General features: G+C 38.6%; 1 protein-coding gene across 1 annotated transcript in view; it reads right to left on the bottom strand.

Annotated features, from left to right (window-relative positions):
• Window positions 1-2,128: 2,128 nt before the first annotated feature.
• Window positions 2,129-21,988, bottom strand: part of trabd2b (TraB domain containing 2B) — a 60,776-nt gene continuing 40,916 nt past the window's right edge. The window contains exons 3-7 of the mRNA XM_088425895.1: window positions 20,783-20,929; window positions 16,937-17,111; window positions 6,801-6,897; window positions 4,389-4,649; window positions 2,129-3,038 (exon numbers count right to left, since the gene is read on the bottom strand). Of these exons, the coding sequence (XP_088282021.1) occupies window positions 2,819-3,038; window positions 4,389-4,649; window positions 6,801-6,897; window positions 16,937-17,111; window positions 20,783-20,929 (900 nt within the window). The 3' untranslated portion in view covers window positions 2,129-2,818. The remainder of the gene's footprint in view (window positions 3,039-4,388; window positions 4,650-6,800; window positions 6,898-16,936; window positions 17,112-20,782; window positions 20,930-21,988) is intronic.

The following is a 21,988-nucleotide window of genomic DNA, read 5'->3' as shown; positions in this document are numbered from 1 at the left end:
AGATCAGATTGACGGGATCGGATCTGCATTCTATACGCAAAACAAGTTCAGGTTAACTTGTTATAATATTTTACTGATGCATTTCAAATGAGTGCCATTTATAAGCTTTTTGGTAGGCTGGGCGGGTCCATGGCAAATAGCGAGGACTGAAGAATGCATAAACACATAGTTCAAATAAATAAATGAATGAAATATTGATCCATTTTCTGATCGGTGATCGACGTTTTTTATTTTTTAAATCGCGGATTGGCTCCACAAAACTTAAACCTTAACGGTCTTATCAGACAGTTTTATCAGGTTTCTTCTTGTTGTCAAACAATAATATAATTTCAGATGTTAATAAAAAAAAATGCACGCTCTTATATTTTGTCCAGCAAAATATTTGCAAATGTAGACACAAAAAGTATATTTTATTCATGATAGCAATGAATGCGTTTTTTAAATGACACTTTACATTAGGTGGAGCTGTAATTTGTTAATAATCGTTTTCTCGTCTAATTAATTCACATCGGTTTTCCCTAAACAATATAATGTAATTAAGGCATTTCTCGAGGATTCGCGCTGGGTTGGTCTTGTTGCTAGGCAGATTTCAAAAGCATCGAGTTTTATTTCCCTCAAATTCAAACACTTGGAATCGTACTCACAGTAGGAAACAAACTAAATCAGCATGTATGCATTTTAACAGCGGTCGCAATTTTATGAGTTGCATCAAATAAAAATATGATTATACACGGTTTGATTTGAGGCTGTGTGAACTGCGGCTACGGTTGCATAATATCGAAGTGTTTCTAATATGTTATTTAGTTACACAAGCGGGGTGAAAATATTTGACTCAATGCAACCACAATAATAAATATACTGCTCAACAGCTCCAAAACTAATAACTGGATAACTGATGCAGCTTTCGTAGATGCTGCTCCTATTGTGTATCTTTAATATCCCCTCTGGGGCTCAATAACTCCCGATAAATAAATACATCAAGCATGTACATGTTTATTAAATTGCAGGACTAAGTGTTGCCGATTTACCATGACCATTACTGGATTGACTCAGGATTATAGGGATTCTCGCTTTTTTGCAGAATATACTTGATCAATTCGTAACTCGGAACACGCTGCTGTCAAACACTAAATTACCACAACGCAGTAAATTGGGTAACAGTGCAGTAAATGTTTATATAAAACGCACCTAAGCCAGAATTATAAAAATTAAAAAAATAGTTTACACCGCGACATTTCTGGACGAATCGTTCTTAATCGACTCGGGCTCAAGGTATATAACTGTGCGCTGCACAAAGCCTTAAAACAATGAAGTCACGAAAAGACTACAAGTCAGACTTGCAGTTGGGGCGCTTTGAAATAGTGTAGCAATGGCGCCCCCAAGTGTTAAAGATGCAAAGTACAGCCTCTGAATCCAAGTCGCGAGAAAACTAACATTCGTGCTCTAAATCGTTTGGATATACCGCCCTTTAATTATTTAAAAAATAAAAATGATTTTAGGTATATATGACACCGATGTGCTATTCTTTGTTTTGCTCACAATCTAAACAGTAACCGTTTACTTATAAATGTGTCTAATTGTAACCAGTAGATGGAAGTCTGAGCTTGTTGATAACGTTCAATAATTTATTCACAATTACCTGATTGGTCTTCATTGACGCTGACTGAAAAGCATTCATGATTATTTTACTTTTTCCGCTCTTTACTTCAGCGCCCTCCTACATTTTAAAACATGCCGTAGTTTCGAATACGATCGAAATCATTTCAGATCCCTTTTTGCAGCGTGTACTCACTCATTGGATGAATTTAAGTAGCGCCATCTGGTGTATACATCAAAATTCAATCCAAACGTCGGATTTAAAAAGAGCCAAATTAAATTGATTCAAATAATTTAGCTAAATTAAATACCTTCATGTATATGTTACATATATTCATTTATCATCTCAAAAAGGCGTAAACTGTTAAATTAAATGGCACAAAATGTACATAAGATTAGCAAAATCTTTTCCTTGAATTGTGAGGTTGGAAGTACAGTACATGAATGCTCCAAATATTGTACTGTATGTACTTACGTGCCAATCGTGTTTTCAAAATAACAGTAGAGAGAAAGGAAAATTCAAATCACACGATTAGCTTTCAAAGACACTTTATTTCCTATGTATTTTAAAAAGCAAGAAAATATACCTTTTTCTTTCAGCAATAATAAATATACAATATTTACTTATGGACAAAATGCACAATTTACATGAGAAGGTCTGAGTGCTCCCCACCACAACACTGTTGGACCATTTTATCAAACGTATAGTCAGGATTAGGATCTATTTTTCTATAGATGTTACTGAAATATGACTATTAAACAGTTTTAATTCAGGTTTCATTTTTTTTATAAATGCAAGCTAATTTATATAACTCAAAGGCACCGCTTTATTGTCCAACAAATCTCTTTTTGTTTGTATTAATACAAGGGTGCAGATTTGTTATCATACATCACAATCATATTAGAATTGGCCCAAATTTAAAGTACTGGTTTGTTTCTTTAACTGGCACTTTTTTTGAGTGATAAAACATAATTTTTTGCAATATACATTTTTTTTGGGCTCACCAGATTATGGCTCATGGACACCAGTTAGAGAACTACAACATGACATCACACCAACACTCAAATGAGATTCATCCCTGTTTTGTGGAGGCCTTTGGACTGATGTGGTCCGCTCACTGTATGAGCCACACGTGAAGGCCTGGCGGCATCACTCGAAACATTCCCGCCTGTCTGGCGTGCATGTCGCAGTCATCTCTCCTTTGATTTGGAATTCCACCCATCAGGAGATGAGCAGCGTATATGTTAGCAGCCAGGCTAAAGCGCTCATCAGTGATGGTGTTCTGTGGAAGGAAGAAGGCGGCTGAGCTGAGCTGGGGCCGGACGGCGTCCAGGAGGGTGGACTCGGGTGTTTGTCCGTGACCTCGTCCTCTCGGTGGGTCAGCGGGGGCTCCACTGTCACGTAACCGTTGATGATCCTCACGTTCGGGGGCGAGGCGGTTCTGCGGCAAAGGCAATGTAGAAGAGTGACTAGATGTAGTTTTTCTGACCTTTCCTTCATGTAATGCCAATAGATGCCACCAGATGGCGCCAAATCCCTGCCTAACAGGAAAGCTTAACTCCTTTCTCCATAGCGTCATTTGACAACTGTTGTGTCTATTTTGTCTCAGCAAGACTCAGCAAAGTTAATTGCATTCCACCCAGACGCATGACATATCATTGGAAATGCCAGGATGTCCTCACGTGAGCACACTAGGACTTGCCTTAATAGGTTAGCTGTAATGAGACAAAAGATTTAGACCAAAAACAAACGTCCACTACATTGGACACTAATTAATGAACTGGGTCCCAGGAGAATTTAGTGGAAGGGCAGTATTTTGTTTGGCCTATCACGATACAATGCTAGCACAAATGCATTACAATAGATAAGCTACAGGAAATCATCTTCCCGGGTTACATGCCAAAGTGCATAAGTAAAATACGCCACATGGAAATACACAGAAAAAATGGTCGTTGAATTTACTCTTTTTTTTTTTTTTTTTGTAACATGGTTACATAAAATAAAACCGAAATATTTTTTAAAATGAACTAACTGCACATCTAACTTATCTATTATATTTTCTTGATGAAAAACACTGATGAATGCAGTAAGTAATCAACTCTGTATGTATTCTATTCTACATTTTGCATTATAAATGTTATTTTTTAAGTGTAACAAGTGTTTAGAAGAATGACAACTGTTTGTGTGTGTGTAGGGGGGGGCGTGTAAAGGCTTGCTGGACGTATAAATCCCTAAATAAATAAATAAATAAATAAATATATATATATATATATATATATATATATATATATATATATATATATATATATATATATATATATATATATATATATATATATATCTCAAATAAAAAAAGTCAAAACAATTTCAAACAGTCAAAATCTTGGTTCGTATTAAACTACAAACAAACTACACTTTTGAGGAAATACCATTCTTCTCAATTTAGATGTGTGCCACCATCTAGTGGACAAAAGCGAAATTACACCCTATCTAAATGGGCTTTAGAGTAAACCACAAGATTAGAGCAGATGACATTTGACTCGGCTGTGTTAAAATATGTTCCTCATCAAACTAATTGTGCATGCCGCCATCTAGAGGTCAAGTATATAAATGAGGCCAAAGAGGGGTTAATCAATGTACACAGGATACCCCCCAAAATGTGTGAAATAGTAGGACAGCAACCTTGGAATCCACAGTGGAGGGAGGTTTACTCTGCTTTTTTTTTTTTTTTTTGAAAACGGATCAATTTTGGTTGGTTGGGAACGAATGACTGCGGTACTTGAATCCTCACCCGTCTTCGAAGCGAACCCAGAGGTCACTGAAGAGGCGTGGCCTCCCGTGGCCTCTGTGAGCTTTCCGGGGGCGCTTGTGCCGTCCGAACTCTTCCAGCTGGCTCAGGCTGTCCGGCTGCAGGATGTGAGGTAGCTCCTCCCCCTCGCCGATGCCAGCGGGCAAGTTACCGGGCTCCTCCAGCTCCATCTCGCCCGAACTGGTGGGCCAACTGGTGGGAGGAGCCAAGCTGGTGCCGCTGGTTGGTTCGCTGTCTGGTCGACTGTTGAAGCAGACGCACATCTGATCAGCATTGTCTCGGAGAAAAAAAAAAAGTGAATCTGGATAACAGCGCTGCGGTTGGTAATCACAGATTTAAAACCTAATCTGTTCTTAATAAAGGCTTTATGATGACAGTTTGTTTATGAAATTTAATTATTCCCATTATTTCAAATGGGGACAATTAAAAATCAAACAGCATCCTGGAAGAGGTTGTCCAAACTTTTCAAGGTCCCTCCCAAATAGCAGGAAGTAGCAAGACACTTGGCTGGATTTCCGCATCATAACTGACTCGGACTCAAAGCGGACCACCCGGAATTAAATCATCTGCCATGCTCCTCTCTCTTCCAGCCATTACTCATATTTTCTCTCCCCTTGTTTCATAATGTTTTGCACGTGTCGCTCCTCAAAACAAACAAGCTTGTCTTTATTTAGCGGTAGTGTGAGAACATCAAGCTAATACGGTAACAAGTGTAAAAATAATGCTGCCATGTTCCCTGGTGCCGTTTCTATTGCGTGTGAAAAGCCACTCAAGCTTGCGCGATGCTCATATTGGGATTTCCTGCGGCTCTTCTCCCTCGTTCGTAAAGTTGTAATGCATTCAACGAGCTGTTTTTCTACTTTTACGGCCTCTAAAAAGCCTCCGTGCAGCATTTTTCATGGCTCGGTCGGGGTGATGATAGCTCCAGGTTTGTGGTCTGGCTCGCTCGCTCGCTAGCTAGCGCTGCGCTGCCTGGCCCGTCCATCACTGTCCGGGACAACAACGCTCATAAACACCTCCGTCCGGTTTCCTCGTCATGCCACCTTGCGTTATGCGTCGAATGGCTGTGCGGTTGTGCCTGCTTGACCGCAGTCAACAGCCCAGTTGTCAGCCCGCATCCGTTTAAAAAATGGAGGATTGCGGTCTATGGGTTTATGTTTAGAATTTGCTGTTTGCTGTGTTGTTCAAACAGATGGATGCATGTGGGAATTTTCACCACTACATAGGACTGCAGCTATCGTAGTTTTGGGACATGATGGGGCTCAACCTGTCTAAGATCTCAGTTTGAATAAATTTTTTTTGAATAAAAAAAAAAAAAAAAAAATATATATATATATATATATATATATATATATATATATATATATATATATATATATATATATATATATATATATATTATATACACAAACACATATAGAATGAGCTTATTTTCGAATAATGTGGTGACATTTTAATTCTCCAGTTGAATAAATAAATAATAAATATAGGCAAATAAGACAAAAGCTGTTTATAGGCACTGCAAAAAAAAAAAAAAAATACGCCAACCACCACAGCTAATGCAAGCTGCGTGTAATTTAGTAAACCTACCAAGCTGCACCTGAAAAATGAGCCTGTGACAAAAGTGACTCTCTTGTTTATGTTTACATTTGCAGGCTAAGGTGTTCACTTTCTTGCTGTCTGCTCAGTACAAAACAAAAAGCTGGAAAATGTATATTAGGAATTATTTTTAATATTACAAATTTTGCGAGGATCTCATCTCGCTGCTGTAGACTGTCTCATCCCTACTAAACCCTTTTCCAAAACCCAACCTAGCCATTTTTTAATACATTACAAATCAATCGCTTTAGCTTAGCTCATCATTACATGGCTAATATTGTCTTATTTGTAAACCAAAGCTTTTAACCGTGCATATCAAGTAAAGACAGTTGAAAACTCACGCCAATTTCCTATTGTATTATTTATGTCTTCCCAAAAAGCACAACTTGAGCCGATTAGCCGTTTGAACCACAAAACATGCGGCCTCACCATGAAAACACACACAATGAAGAAGCACCGCCACGCTCGCTGGTTTCTTGGCACAAGTCTGCTTTCTTCGCATGCATGCACGTGTGCGCACGCGTTTGTTTGGATCACGGTACCAGCGGCTGCTGAGCACAGCCAACCGAGGCTGGCAGCGCGCCACCGGAACCAAGGGAGGGAATCTACCAAGTATTCCAGACATTCGTTTGCTTTGGAAATCTCAATTTAGACAGCGTTTTTGCACTGCGCATGAGGACGTTTTCGCTTATTTTGAAAGACGCCAGGCACGGTCTGTCTCAATTACCTTCGCCAAGTCTTTTTGCAGAACAAAGTCAGACTTTGTTTTGTTTTCTTGCTCTACTGTATACTCACAGTGTGACAGGCTGCTGGTCATCCGGCGTCACGTGATCGATCACGTAGCCGTCTTGTCGGAGGATGTCAAGCACGCTGCGGTTCCCCAGGAAGTGACCTGAAAATAGGCCGTGCCGGGCAGAGTCAGGACTTGGACACGCTTATTTTTGTGAATGAAGTCCCAATGGAAACAAAAAGAAAGAAAAAATAGCATGCGATATCATCTGTGTTCATCCACATACTCCAATTTTAGCTCATTTTTTGTGGCCTGCTAACAACACCTTAAAAATATCCAAACTTCACATTCGTTTAGTCAAGTCATCCCCTGCGCCGTATTTATCATCACGCCATTCCTGACCAAGTCTAAGAAAAAGACACTGCATGTTGCTCTTGGCAGGACAAATTCAAAACTGGACCGCAATTGGCTGCTTGCGAGGGAGTGGAGGCGAGATCTGATGGGATCTTTCGTGAGGGGAGTCCATTTTGAATGCCAAGTGACATTCATTACAGGCCAGAAAGCTATTTTAAAGGGATAGTACATTTATTCAGGTGTAAAAACATTAATTTGTCTAATTAACTGATGACTAAATAGTTTTTCATGTATAATTAATAACATTTTAAAACACATTTTGCCACTTGCTGACGACTTAAAATGACATCACATGTGCTCTGGACACCATTAACCGCCAATCAGGTTGCGAATGTCACATGACCAACCCCCTCTTAAAAAAAAAAAAAAAAAATCCAATAGATTTTTAAAGATAGATCATTTTTTTTATGTGCAGTTTTCAGCAGTTAACAATTGATTCCTGAGCTACAATTTAAAATAATTATTTTTTAAGTACAATTAAAAACATGTTTCCACATGCAGAGGAAAAATGACATCACTTGTTCAGGGCTTTGGTATCCACCAATCACACAGCTCATCTGTTTTCAGGGTTCGGTTATGTGACTTTCGCACTCTGAGCCGTGATTGGTTATCTGAGTCTTGAGTGGACTGTCATTTTCAGTCAATAAGTAGCAAAATGTGTTTTTAAAAGTAATGAAAAATAACTAATCAAATTCATTAAAGAAAAAATAGTCACATTTTACTGTTAGAAATTTTACTTTAATTTTTTTCTAAGTAAGTGGACATTTTCTGCTAGGGAACATGTACATTGTATATGATAAATAATATTTTAGAGGTGCAACACTTGACAATTGCTAATTATTTTTGATATTTCAGAAAAAAATCCTGAATTTCGTCCTCTCAACAGTAAATATTCTTAGATTTGTTTTAGTCCTCTATGAATGCTGAATGATTATCATTGTTTTGAATTAAAATAACACACATTTTACCTTGGAGCGAGATGACAATTTTGACGTATTTATTTTATCACTCATAGCTTTAATACCGTTGAACAAGAGTTTGAGAAGAACTGTCACCACTTTTCCTAAAAGTAATTTAGTAAAATTAGTGATTTTGCGGACGCAACAATTCCCCCTTAAAACAATATACCCACATGAAATCTCCCTGAATTCTCTCTCAGCCCTTCCGAAAACTTTCTCCAGCTTTGCAAGTGACCAGAACATGAAACAGAACTCGAATGTGAGTAGCCGTCACTCAGGACTCCCTCAGCATCGGCGCAACAGACAGTGGGACAGACGTGGTGCCGCATTCGTAGGAAATGAAGTCATTATGGAGATGAGGAATGAGCGTGGGGGCTGAGGAGAAGTGATCCAGATTCTCCTAGCTGGACTGCCAGGTGGAATTTACCATTTGAATCTGGAGCACCACGGGTAGTTTGGCACCGCTCCACGGAGCTAAAAGTGATTTATAAAGGCGGTCAAAGGGTCACCACAGATGCACAGCAAGGTGCGCGGGCGATGGCCTTTTTGAAATCTTTCAGGCACGTGTAAGAGCCGTACACACTCATACATCAGCGGGGCGACACAGTGAGGGGAAAAAATGAATGTGTGGAAGGAGGAACCCATGCAGATGCTTCCATTTGAGGTCAGCGACTGTTTTTTCACTCGCCGCGCATTTCGGATGAATTGAAACATTCTGAAAGGCTTCTGGGATCATTGGGTTCTGCCGTGTGATTAAAAACATGCCTCCGGGGATTTGTGGGGACCTTCAGGGAGTCTATGAAAAAGAATACACGGATACCCTAACTGACCACAATCTTAGACCTGTACAAGATCTATTGCAAGTGAGGCCTTCAATTGTGATTGACTGCTGGGCCGCAGCTAAGGATTGTTTCAGTAATCAATTAAGTTGGCGATTAATCAAAGTAATAAACGCAAACGACTTTTATTTAAAGGTTTGATTTAGTTAAGAAAATCATGAGGAAAATGTTCACAGAACAATGTTTTCTGGTTTAATATTAGTTTTTAACATAAACGTAGGGCTGCACAAGTAAACGAAATTTATTCGCGTTCACGATATTGGCTGCCACGATTAATTAAGATGACCCTTGGTGATATTAACGTTTAAAAAGTAGGCTACCTACATGCCAAATCAAGCACTTTGTCATTCTACCACCAGAGGGCAATGTTTCACACATGTTCACATGGCAAAAGCCTCTGCTTCACTCACCCCAATTTATTATATACCAGTGTGTAATGGTCTTGAGTTTTTCACCTGATTACTAAAATATACAGTGTAAGGTTAAAGTAAAGGATCAAATGGTGAAAACGCAAATTTTACAGCGGAGCCTGAAAAGAATGAAACACAAAAAAGTGACAAAAACAGTAAAGCGGTGTTGGTTCATTTTTCTCGCTTTCCCCCCACCACAAAACACGCAGTTTTAAAGCATATAATACAGATTAAAACAATCTTATGCTGTGAAAGATTTTTTTGTGTGTGTTTTTCTCCAAATGGGGGTTCCGGAGCCATGGAGTTAAAACGTTATTTTGAAAAGCCAATCAAAATGAGATTTTGACCTCTGTTTCAGCCCATTGTTTTGCTATATACATCAAATTGGTCCCATTCGATTGACTTTTACCCATCTGCCTCCATAAATGAACGTTTACTTCTACGAACTGATGATGTAGTAGGAATAGTTGTTAAATATCACTGTCGCTATGTTGGCAACACCGAGTAGCCTTTGCTTTGCAGTAACTCCGCCCCCTAGTTGTCGCGGCGACAAAAGCCGTATTCCACATTCTCCTGCGATCAAAATGAATTCATTATCCTTTGAGTGTTTTCGCAGACAAAAGTCAAACCTTTTATTAAGACACCTGGGAAACATTTTAGACGGAAAAAAAAAATCGCAAAATTTGTCTCCTTGAAATACTCCAACTTGTTGCTGCTGCAGAATGTAATCATCTCCCACTCGAGGAAAGCTGATAACATTTAGCTCAGGGAGAGAAGAAAAACAAAACACACCCCGTTGTTTGCTTTTTGTTTGCTTTTTTTTTCAGCCGCAGTTTTCCCTGCTGGGACAAGAAGGGTATGAGGAGCAGCTGTTTGACTAGTTCGGCTAACACACACACACACACACTGACTAATTAAAGTTGCAGTTTATTATTCATGGAAGTTCCAAATGATTCTCATTTTCCTTCATTAAAACCTCCCCGAGTTTATTTTCGTTTTTTTAAACAGCAGTTTTGTCTTGATGCATGTGTGTTTTTGTTGCTAGCTTGCTAAAATGATGAGATAAAAGCATGCAGGTATGCTGGTACACATGCATGTGTGTGTGCGTGTGTGTGTGTATACCTTGGCAATGAACATTGATTTCATGTCTGTATTTTGTAATTATTTTCTCCTGTTTGAATTGAGGCCAACCAAGCTTGGAAGAAGCAAGGAATGGAGCATTTTTTTGTGGAAGCAAGCTAACACATGATGCACCTAATCACATGCACATGTGAACACACCATTGAGCTGCATTGATTTGATTGAATAACAATAACAAAGGTGAATCCTTGGATTATCGACTATCTTTCACACATGGACATGAAAAAGCTGACGTGCTAAACTCACTTGTTAGCCAAAACAGCAGCACCTGCATGGCACGTAAACTGTCTGAGTTGGATTGAAGTGCTGACTCATCTGTGCAGCATCAACTGTTACATCAAATTTGACACCAAGTTGGTCCATATATATATATATATATATATATATATATATATATATATATATATATATATATATATATATATATATATATATATACACAAAATCAGTCAATATCAATCTATAAATCAGTCATAATTGATCAAGAGAGTCAAAGATTCCCATCTGTAGTGTAATCTAAGAAACATAGCAAAGAAAAAGAATACCAACACTTTTTCCACACCCTGATGATGTTCTGCTCATAATATTGGTGAAATCATTGTAAAAATGAGACACTTGCCTTGCTAATAACTATGAACGATGACAAGATGAAACCACAAATTACGCTTGTTGGTTTTGAACGGCGGCCAAAGGGAGGAGAACACTTTAATAAAGAAACCGTCGCCAAAAGAAAAGCGTCTCCCAATTGTGACGCACTCAAATGAACGTAAAACTCCTTTTTCCCGACGAAACCATTATCTCGCTTGGAAAAGTCTTTGAAGAACCTCGGCTGCACAAGGTGTGCCCGTGACTTCAGAATTTTAAGTGTAGACGGGTCAGTGATGTCATCGGGCTTGTAAAAGTGACATGGAGACAAGACAAGACGGTGACACTGATGTCATGTCCACACGCTAGTTCCGTCATTGACAAGTAGGGACTAAAAACAGGAATATTTACGCTGCGTTTCTGGAAGCTTTCCCAGAATTTTCTATTGGGGAAAAATGGGTTACTTTGCTTATTTCAACATTGGACTTGAGATGATTTCCATGCTTAAAGGTCTGCTTGCTAAGCGCCACCTGTTACTACATGCTCTTGCTAGCATGGAAACGTATTCCACTGTAGGCACATTTTTTTTTTTTTTTTTTATGAAGACTGATTTATCTTGGCCCTGGACTGTAGACTTTTTATTGTCCCATTGTTTTTAACCGTGTAGATGTGGACACAGCCTGAGAGCTGACGAAAGTGGAGTCGTAGAGAGAGGCTGAGAAAAGCAAACATGTTCCGATAAAGCGCTACAAAGACGAGACGAGTGACGCGCATGCCTGCATGAGAGCGAGTTCCCATGATGGTTTTTGTATAGATAGTAACACAGAAATTGACATTTTGGAGGGAAGGCCAGCATGGATTTTTATTTATTTTTATAGGTGATTCTCAAATGCTACAAAAAGCTAATCTATTACCATTACATTGTCAGTCAGCAGCAACATTTAATTGTAAATATTTATTTCTTCATTACAATGACCACATTTGCATAATGAAGGTTTTGCCCCCTTTTGAGCAATATTTTATGTTTGGTCATTTTTTTTTTGTTAGCTATAAACTGTGATCATCACGATTGTATGAATATATCAAATTAAGTCAGGAATTTCTTTTATTATTTTTTTAAGTGTGTAATGTGTATACTGTATATAAGTTTGACCTTTGACCTAGTCTCATTGACCAGGAGTATCGTGAATTAAAATAAGTATGATAATTAGTAATTTTGTTTATGAGTAATAAAAAATAATGTGCAAGACAAAAATCCTGGGAAAAAACTGATAAGCACTTCCTGCAAAAATAGTGCTACCCCCCCACCAAATTAACAAAACAAAACCCTACAACAACAATCAACTTAATGTCGTTGGCCAAATCTTAGTATTATTCCATATTAAAATGATTTAAAAATGGTTATTTGGGTATTTTTGCTAGCTGTAAACTGTGATCATTGAAATTATATATATTAAAAAAAATCATAATTTTGTTGTTTCATTGGAAAAAGTGTGATTTAGTTTGACTTTCTGAATTCAACAACACACATTTTTTATCATATTCTAATTTATTCTGATCCACCAATATCAATAAATGATAATCAATTAAATAACCAAGTACTCTTATTAGATTAACATCCTTAAAATGAAAAATCTCGGGGGTAAAATGATTTTCATGCAAAAAATATGTGCTTCTACTATTTATAAAAAAAAGAAAAAGACAACAAAACATAAATGAAGACAATCTTTCAGCATTGTTTCCTGATATAAACCCTCAGTCAGTTTAGTCTTATATTGCCGCAAAACATCACAATGTGAACATCGCACGTGACCCATGGAAACATTTTTTTTTTTTTTGCCCTCACCATGGTCCCCCGAAAGCCCACATGGCACCAAAATCAGCTCTTGGGAAAGGAAATGAAAGTGGCTCAAACAAACAAACCTACATGTGTATTTTGGAGAGCGCCAAGTCTTCTTGGCAATACGCGCAGGTCACATGACTCGCCTCGCCGGCGTACGAGCGAGTGTGTGAAGCGGCGTCTCGGCTGCGGCCGCGTCAGGAAATTCCATGGGATGTTTTCAATAAGGCGGCAGCCTGAGAGCTGGCAAAGGCCGCTCGCCACAAAGAACAAGACGCCGCTTAGCGCCACGCAACTTGCTGTGCATGTGCATGACAGAGAGGAAAGAAAAAGGCCAAGGTGAAAAGTGTGTTGTTGTTTTTTTTTTGCTTGGACCAGGTGGCATAAGAGGACATTGACTTGTCTTTCCATACATTGCTCATCATTAAATAATTATAATCGGGAATCACTGTATAGTTCATACTTGGCTGCTATCCTTGCGTTTTACATTGTATATTAGCATTAAACAAAAATGCACTGTCCAAAAAACAAACTACATGATATGATAGTTGCATAGGGACAATGCGTACGTAGTGTTATGTTGAACTGGAAATGCATTAGATTGCACGATTATGGCCAAAACAATAATCAAGTTTATTCATCATGTTTTGTCAAACATGTCTATTTATTGCCCCGTTTTTAAACAAGCATTATATAAACAGTTCTTCAAGGCTTGATACTTACAAATAATAATAATAAACTAAAATAAATGCATAAATTATACAGTAATTAAAACATTCAAGACAGAATTTATTTCAATTTTTTCAAATTTTTCAAAATGAGTCGCAATAGACAGCTAGCACGGTATAAGGTGAGAAACTCTATGCCATTTCACACTGGTAAATAATATATTGGGGTGAAATAAGCAGAGGCTTTGGTGTTGCAAACATGTGTGAAACATTGCCCCCCAGTGGTAGGATGACAAAGTGCTTCCTTACTTGTAGTGTTGCTGGCTTTTTAAATGTTAATATCGCAGAGGATCAGCTTAATTAAACGTGGCAGCCAATATCGTGATCGCGATTACAATTCGATTAATTGTGCAGCCCTACATGAAAAGGCTCGAAACTTAATTTTGGAACAATTGTTCTATCTGCAAAACCTCTGCTGCTAGTTCGGAAGTTGGTAAAGTTTCTCAACTATTCAAGAAAAATAAAACATTCCGTTTGATTTTCCTATTTTTTTTTTCCTAACACAGGATGGTTTCGAAGCCCTATAGGTAATAAAAAGTAATGATACCAAGCAAGTTTGTTGAAGTGATGCCATGACCGAATGACGAGGATTGTACGTGTGTGGGTGGAGCTAAATTTAGCCCGGGTTGTTAGTGGAAGTTACAAATCTGGCTGTGTATGTTTTTGCACTGCTGAATGGCTCTTAAAGGGAAAGTTGATGGAGAAAACATAAACGTTGTTCTCTATTTTGATCATTTTTGAGTCATTTTCTCCCACATCATTCTCACAGTATTTTAGCCAAGGGATAGCACACTCCTGCTTGTTTCAAAGCATTGAAAGAAAACACTAGGAAGCTGAAATTTCACCCAGATGGTGACAAAATGTCAAAGTTCAAAACAACGCAACCACTTGATTATCACACTACCAGGAGCGTTCCATACATTGACGAAAATACCGCGAGAATGATATTGAAAATGACCCGAAAATGTTCCATCATTTTTTGCACAGCTGCACAAGGGTCAAGTAGTAAACAGTTGGTTTATTCACAATATAAATCATCATAAGTTGGTACTCTGCAGCGGAAAAATGGAAGAGTACCCCAACTACTAAAGCAGCCTAAGGACTACTTGAACGTTGTTGACTACATAAAATGACAAGTCTTTCAAATATTATGACCTACTTGCTTGCAAAACATAAAAATCCATAAAAATTACAGCAGCACAAATCATGTCTGGGAGCTTGGCAGGAAACTGAAATCGTTGCCGCCCGAGCTGAGTAACACCGCCCACACATATTTTATTTATTTATTTTTTTAAGCCCAATAAATCAAAGGGTAGAACAACATGATGTAGTATCAATAAGAGCCTCATGAGACAACTGCTTCAAATTGGGCATATGATAGACTGAGATCACACGAGGTCGAGCTTGACTTTAAAGATAGTCTGCGTCCCGGTGGCATTGAATGTTAAAGTTTATGAATGCTGCTGACCTCAGGTCATATTTACATACACAGCCAATCGTAGATGTATGTATTTTTCAGTCAATCAAATATAACTTTATGCAATGTAAGAAATCTGCTATTTGATTGGAGGATTTTGTGTTTTTATGTGTTTTATTTCCTTGTATTTGATTCTCAGTCTACAATTAGCTACTTATAGTTTAAACGACCATGAAAGATTCAATTCATTATTTTTTAATCATACATAATAATCTGACTGCTATGACTAATCATTTTTGAACACGCTCGCAAGAAGAGTGCAAATGTTGAAATAATTAATTGCAAAACTAGCGAGCAAAAGTAGAATCCAGCTGCCACGCGAAGCAAAATAGAACGTTTTTTTTAACACTTTATAAAATTTTAAGTCATCTCCAAAGTTAACACATTAACTTTGAAAGCTCTATTTTTTAGTTTGTTAAAAATTTTCCACCAAGTAACAAATCCTAAATTTTCATCTCCCAATACCCACATTAAAGATGGTAGCGTCCAACCATCCAATTATCAACCTATTCATTATTTTATTTTCCATGATCTAACTCTCCATGTCCATGGACTGACACCAGCGACCACCGCTAAAATTGACGGTGAAATTGACAGTGCCCGGCTTGCCCCCAGTCACATGATCAACCCGAAAAGCAGGCGAGAATCCCGTTTAGAATTCAGTCAAGCGTCCGGCTGGTAAACGATGTATGCAGATGTGTACCGGGGAAAAAACAGCCTTCCTAAATAGAAGTATTTTTTGAACTAAAGGGAAGGTGTAGGTGTGCAGACCGAAGCCGCTCAAAATGGATTTCCAAGCTGAGCCACTTTATGCACACGTCGTATAGTTTAATCACACATTGCCAGAAATCCTGGATTGGGCCGCGACAGCTGTAAATGGAAACTGGGCTCATAACAAAATGGCAATGTTGCAAAAGTATCAAGACACCGGACCAGAAGCCTACAGCAAAATCATCCATGCGCACCTTTATAGACTCCCCCAAAGCAGTTCCCACGATGTTGGAAAGGACAAAAATCCCAAGGTGACCATAAAACGGAAGAAACCTTAGTTTGCCCTGGCGTTTTTATATTCTTAAACATGTCTGGTTAAGCCCTCAATTCTTACGACACTTCTTTTAATTCCCCTTCTCAACCCCGAAGTTGTGTTGCGGTTCGTGCAATAAAGTCACCTAAGTACCAACAGACGGCATTTCACGACTTCCACTTGGCTACTCTGGCCCGGATTGTCGTTGAGTGGATGATAAAACTTGTTGGGTTGTTAGTTACACAAACAGCAAAAGACTCTTACTCCACTGTAAATTAAAGAGACGACATCCAACCGAATCAAATAAAACAGGAAGTGCTATGATTTGAACATCACGAAGACATAAAAATCATTTATTAGGGTTTTTTTTTCCCCCCATCACTATAATATCAATTGCCTACTAAAAGTAGTAGCTCACCAGTGTAGTGTAGGAATTGATTCGAAACACTGGCAGAGATTCAAAGACAATTCAGGAAACATTAGCTGCATTAGCTAGGAATGCTAATTGAAACGAACAGTGGTTTCTTCATTTTTGAGGTGGGAAATAGCCGTAATCCAGATTTGTGTGTGCGGGTGTGTGTGTGTAAGAGCATATACGCACGTTTCCAAGCTAGAGGTCTGGGAGCCATTGTGTGCTATTACTATCATCCGTTTTCTGGAGTTATGCTTTCAAACAGCGTTCAACATAAACACACATTAGGGTAGTGGGATTCCGTCGCAAATGAAAGCGAACCGAAATATCTCCCCGGGGTTGCTTTAACGTGTGTCGATGCCAACCCGCTCACCTGCGCCAAAGGCGAAAAAGTAAGTCTGGTTCGGATTCCTCTGCAGCAGGGCGGACACACGGCGAGCCATGCGCTCGTTGCGCTTGTAGATGAGCTCCTGGCGGAAGTAGCTGTCGATTTGCTGCGCCGTGCTGCGCTCGTGAGCCGGAAGTGAGCTGTTGATGAAGTGGGGTAGCTGGGCGGGAAAAAAGAGAAAGGACAAAGGGTGTTTTCATTTGAAGGCATTCGGAGTTGGCGTTTCAAATTGGCATTTAAAGGATGTTCAAAAAATACATTTCCAATTTTTACCAGTCATTCTGAACGGTTATGATTTTAAATGATTTTAACCCAAGTTATCTACCCACCCAATCATGCGCACATAATCAGATTTAATGTAATCTTTAATGTAATTAGTTCATAAACTACCCACGAGCCATTTTGCCGCTTGTGCAAACCTCAAATTCGCGATTTAACACATTTTAACGTTGTCAATTTTTAAAGTGACTTATTCATCAAATGAATTTGATATATTACCCTGTCCTTAAAAGTTAAAAGTGATAAAAAGTTCAACTCCGACTGCGTATTCTGAATCCCTGTGAGACATTCAGGGCTATCCAAATACATTTGATTTGACCAAAATTGTTGGTTTTGTGCATTTACGCAGCTGCTGGCCCTGCACGCATTCAGATAACTTAAACGTGACATCCAAGACTAAAACATGAAGACGACCCGGCAGTCAGTCTCAGGTGTTAAAATTCAACAGCGGTCCCGGTTCTGCACCAGTAACAACATGACATTTTATGGTGTAATTTAAGAGCAGTGAATCATTGAGGTGTGTACAGTGTAGCGTTCCCACAATGCTTCAGTAAGACAAATGAAACGCTTTCGAGTTCCCAGTGAGAGACAGACAACGTTTTGTGCGTGTGCAGATGTGTTTCATGTGTTTGAGTTTGACACTTAAGCGATTTATGAAACCGCATGTGCACAGGTCCTGCTCGCTCGCATCCATCTTTTCGCTGACGTCTTCCTGACTTCACACCTACAGTGTATTCGTCCCGGATGAGAGGCTCACACCTCTGTCAACACAAATATACGTCGTTTCGTCCCGCACGCTAAACACGCCAACGCTCGTCAGTTGAACTGCCTTTCATGTACTGGAGCTTGTAACCTTCATTTTAAACCCCATTAAAGGGTCAATATGTAAAATTTAGACCATTTTTTGGTTTTAAAGGAATAAATTAAATGGTTACCAGCCAATCGTAGGGCACACCGGGATGAACAAACATTCACGCACCCAATCACACCTAAAGACAATTTTGTGTGCCCGATAGACCCGCCACGCATGTTTTTGAAATGTGGGAGGAAGCTAGAGTGCTCAAACAGGCTCGGGGAGAACATGCAAACTCCACACAGGATGGCCGGAGCCAGCTGGAATTGAACTCGGATCCCTTAACTGTGAGGCGGACGTGCTATCCGCTCTTCCGCCTACCCCCCCCTCCTTCAGAAACCGTTTGCCAAAAAGAGCCATTCAAAAGACTGGATCGTTTATGCTTTTTTTAATAGTTTTATAATTTTAATAATAATAATAATAATAATAATAATAATAATAATAATAATAATAATAAAAATGTAATAATTTTAAAATAACAATAGTTTACACAAAGACTTTTGCAACGCCCTGTATATGAATCTGTGATTGTTTGGGCTGTAAAAGTAGGAAATTTCCACAGGAAAATGTGTAATTTTTGGTATGCATTTGGTGGATTTTTTGTTGAAATGTGATCCTAATTAATTGAATGAACTGAATATTTTCAATTTTAAGGGGAACTATATATATCATTTTTTTATGAATCTCTAATTAGAAATGAATAGGATTGGGGGTTGAAAAATATGAAAAAAAAGCGTAGCCTGGATGGTTTTCTGAATGCACCGAAATTTGACCAAAGTGAGACATGAAAAATGTGGAAGGCAAGAATAAAAAGGACAAAAAGAAGAAAATGAATTGCAATAGCATAGGTGTGATGGTGTTGAACCTTCATATAATTAATGACCCTTGAGCAGTGAGCACATTTCCAGTGTTTCCCCAGGGCAAAATTTTTATATCTAAATGAATGAGATCAACTGATCTACATTCTATTTATCCAGAACTTGAGAATTGTGTCCAATTGCTGCTATCATTTTTCACTGTTCGCATGAGTTTACGCGGGTAATGCTTTGAAAAGATTATAGCCCTCAAAAGTGTTGAATAGCAGCTACTCGACAATTCATCGCTGACCCGTTTTTAACACGAGCTGCATTGTTGGAGGTCTCCAATTTGGAACCACTCAGGTGCTCACTCACCGTCCTTTGTGTTAAATCTTGCTCTCTCTTACACGCATACGTACATAAATACATAAACACTGATGGCTCTAGCATGTGCTGCAAAACGCCAGCACATGTCATTTCATTCCAACCCAATTGCTCTGATTTAAAGCACGGGGGGGCCACTCAAGTGAAAGGAGTGCTGCAACAAGCTCCTGGGGGCCGACTGAGTTACAAAGACAAATGGACGCAGACCACCAAAGCGACACGAGGGGGCCGATAGAAAATAGATTATTTTTCGACGGTTTTCACACTTTCTTGTGGGTCTCTGGTGTGAATAACTCGTAAAGTTAAGGTTACATTTGGGTTTGATGTTTGTGGTAAACTTGAATTATAGTGAGTGTGAGGAGATCCGTGGACAACATTTTGTGAGTAAGTTGGAAGTTATTGTTATGTCTTGTAAAATGCTGTAAGCTATTTTGTTGGTCGTCAATAAGACACATTTTCTTGGCAAAAGGCTTCCTGATTCATCTCCCTTGAGTTCTTTATTATTAGTTTATATGTCAGTGTTATAGCGGTACAAGTTTAGAAACCCCCACTAAAGACCGCAAAGTTTATTTTGACATAAAGATGCTTCGCAGATGGAATGGAATCTCTTGACATTTGCATTTATTTTGAATGCACAGCTTACACGGAGTCTGTTTGCCCTGTAGGAGCAAATTAATGCTCATGTTGTTTTTGTGTGTGGTTAGCTTCTGCTTCTTTAAAAAAGAAAAAAATACATTTTCACAAGACTTTGTGTCTGGGTGGCCGGGGATCAGCAAAGCCATTACTCTGCATTGTTAGCAATTGTTCTGTTATAGAAGTCAAGATGTTTTTCAGCTCTTTTGTTTTACCACAGTTCAAAAACAATCATACGTTCATCCATTTTTTCTTATCCTGACGAGGGTCGCTGGCATGCTGGTGCTTATCCCAGAGCAGAAGGCGGGGGACACCCTGAACAAGAACCATTCACTCTTACAATCACACCGAGGGACAATTTAGAGTGTCCAGTATACCTTCCACGCATGGTTTTGGAATGTTGGTGGAAACTGGAGTGCCCGGAAGAAACCCAGGCAGGCATGGGGAGAACACGCAAACTCCGCACTGGAATTGAGCTGGGGACCACTGTGAGGGGGATGTCGAAGATCCAGTATTCATATGCATTTTTCCAAATAAAAAAATGTTTCTACAGAAAAAGTTTTGAAATGATTCATCTTGGGCTTGTAAAAGTTTGCAATTGAGCAGGGGTGTGTAAACTTTTTGCAACCGCTTTAAATGTAAAGAAACACAAACCATTTTGGCGAGCAACTGCTTGCTCACCCAGGTCTTATCAAAAAGCATCTTATAGATGATCATTTTTCGTTCTTGGGCCTCATCGTGTAAAAAAACAGTGTTGAAAAAAGTTTTGATTTTTCAGGTTTCAACACGTTCTCATATAAACAAACGACAATTCTTATCTGATGTTAGATGTAGATTATTTCCTGATAACATGAGAGATTTTATGACTTGGTAGAGATTGCAGACCTGCGAGTTGTCATGGTTGAAGATGATGGAGCTCAGGTCTCCGCAGTTGTAATGCGTGATGAGGTCCTCGGTGGTGTAGGAGCCCTGTAGACTGCCCGCTCGGACCCCCTCGTGCTGCAACAGCGTTTGGTTCAAGGCAAATAGCACCTGTGGGAAAAGACACACAGATGAGGAATATTAGTTTTTAACATCTGATGACTCTGTTTTCTCTCTCTTTTTTTAATGCAAATAATAATAGATAATCTATTGCTCGCAGAATGAAAAGTTTCTTATTCTATTCCAGCCTGATTCATTGACAATTTATCCTGCCTTATTCATATCCACCTCAATCTGCACACATCCTGTTACTTTTGCTAAATACAAACTGAAACTATATTTTACATTTACAAAACTAACTAGAACTAATTATAGAAAAAAAAAATCCTTCATTTATATCTTTGTCAATTCATATTATTGTGATCATTTCATTACGCTAGCTTTCAGGGATAAGATATTTGTATGAGCTTGGCTGATTTCACATGTTTTTTTTTTTATACTCGTAAAACATTTGGTTATCTCTTGTTGTTTTTTCCTAATCATATGTTTTTTTGAGTTATTATTATAGAATACTTACATTTACCTTGCTTCTTTTCAATTTTGCACACAGGAATTACTCTTAAAATAAAATAATGAATACTGAAATGAAAGGCCTTCAAAAAAACAATAAAAACGAACAAACATGCTCCAATAATCAAAATTAACTTAATTTGAAAAGCCGTTTCAATTCCAAAATTATTATAACCTCTGCAACAACTTTTCTTAAGTATGCATGCATATCACATCCACAACCTCTAAAAATAGCAATTGTCGAGCTATAACGATGCTTCATTGTTTTATTAGCTTGCACTTTTTACTATGCACGCTGCAAAGCAAAAACATGCATGCAATCAAGACTTTGACTCACTCTGCTAACAACCCAGGCTAAACTTAGCTTCTCCCTGACATTCAAAACCATTGGCAAATACAGTAAAACGGCTTACAGGAAAGTAGTATTTGATTTATTTTTCATAATTTACAAAGTGATTCCATAATTTTAGGTAAAACGGCTTGCCCTTAGCTTAGTTGTGTATCAAAGATACAATAAGTGTGACAAGAGAGTAGCACACAAGAGTGTTTCTGCTTCGTAAAGGCTTGTGTCATTCGCAATTTGTAAGGTACTTTCTTTGG

Source organism: Hippichthys cyanospilos, chromosome 10 (genome assembly GCF_059441005.1).
Source record: "Hippichthys cyanospilos isolate Australia breed blue-spotted pipefish chromosome 10, RoL_Hcya_1.0, whole genome shotgun sequence".
Lineage (NCBI taxonomy): Eukaryota > Metazoa > Chordata > Actinopteri > Syngnathiformes > Syngnathidae > Hippichthys > Hippichthys cyanospilos.
The sequence above is the reverse complement of the archived record's forward strand: the minus strand, read 5'-3'. Positions and strand labels throughout refer to the sequence as shown.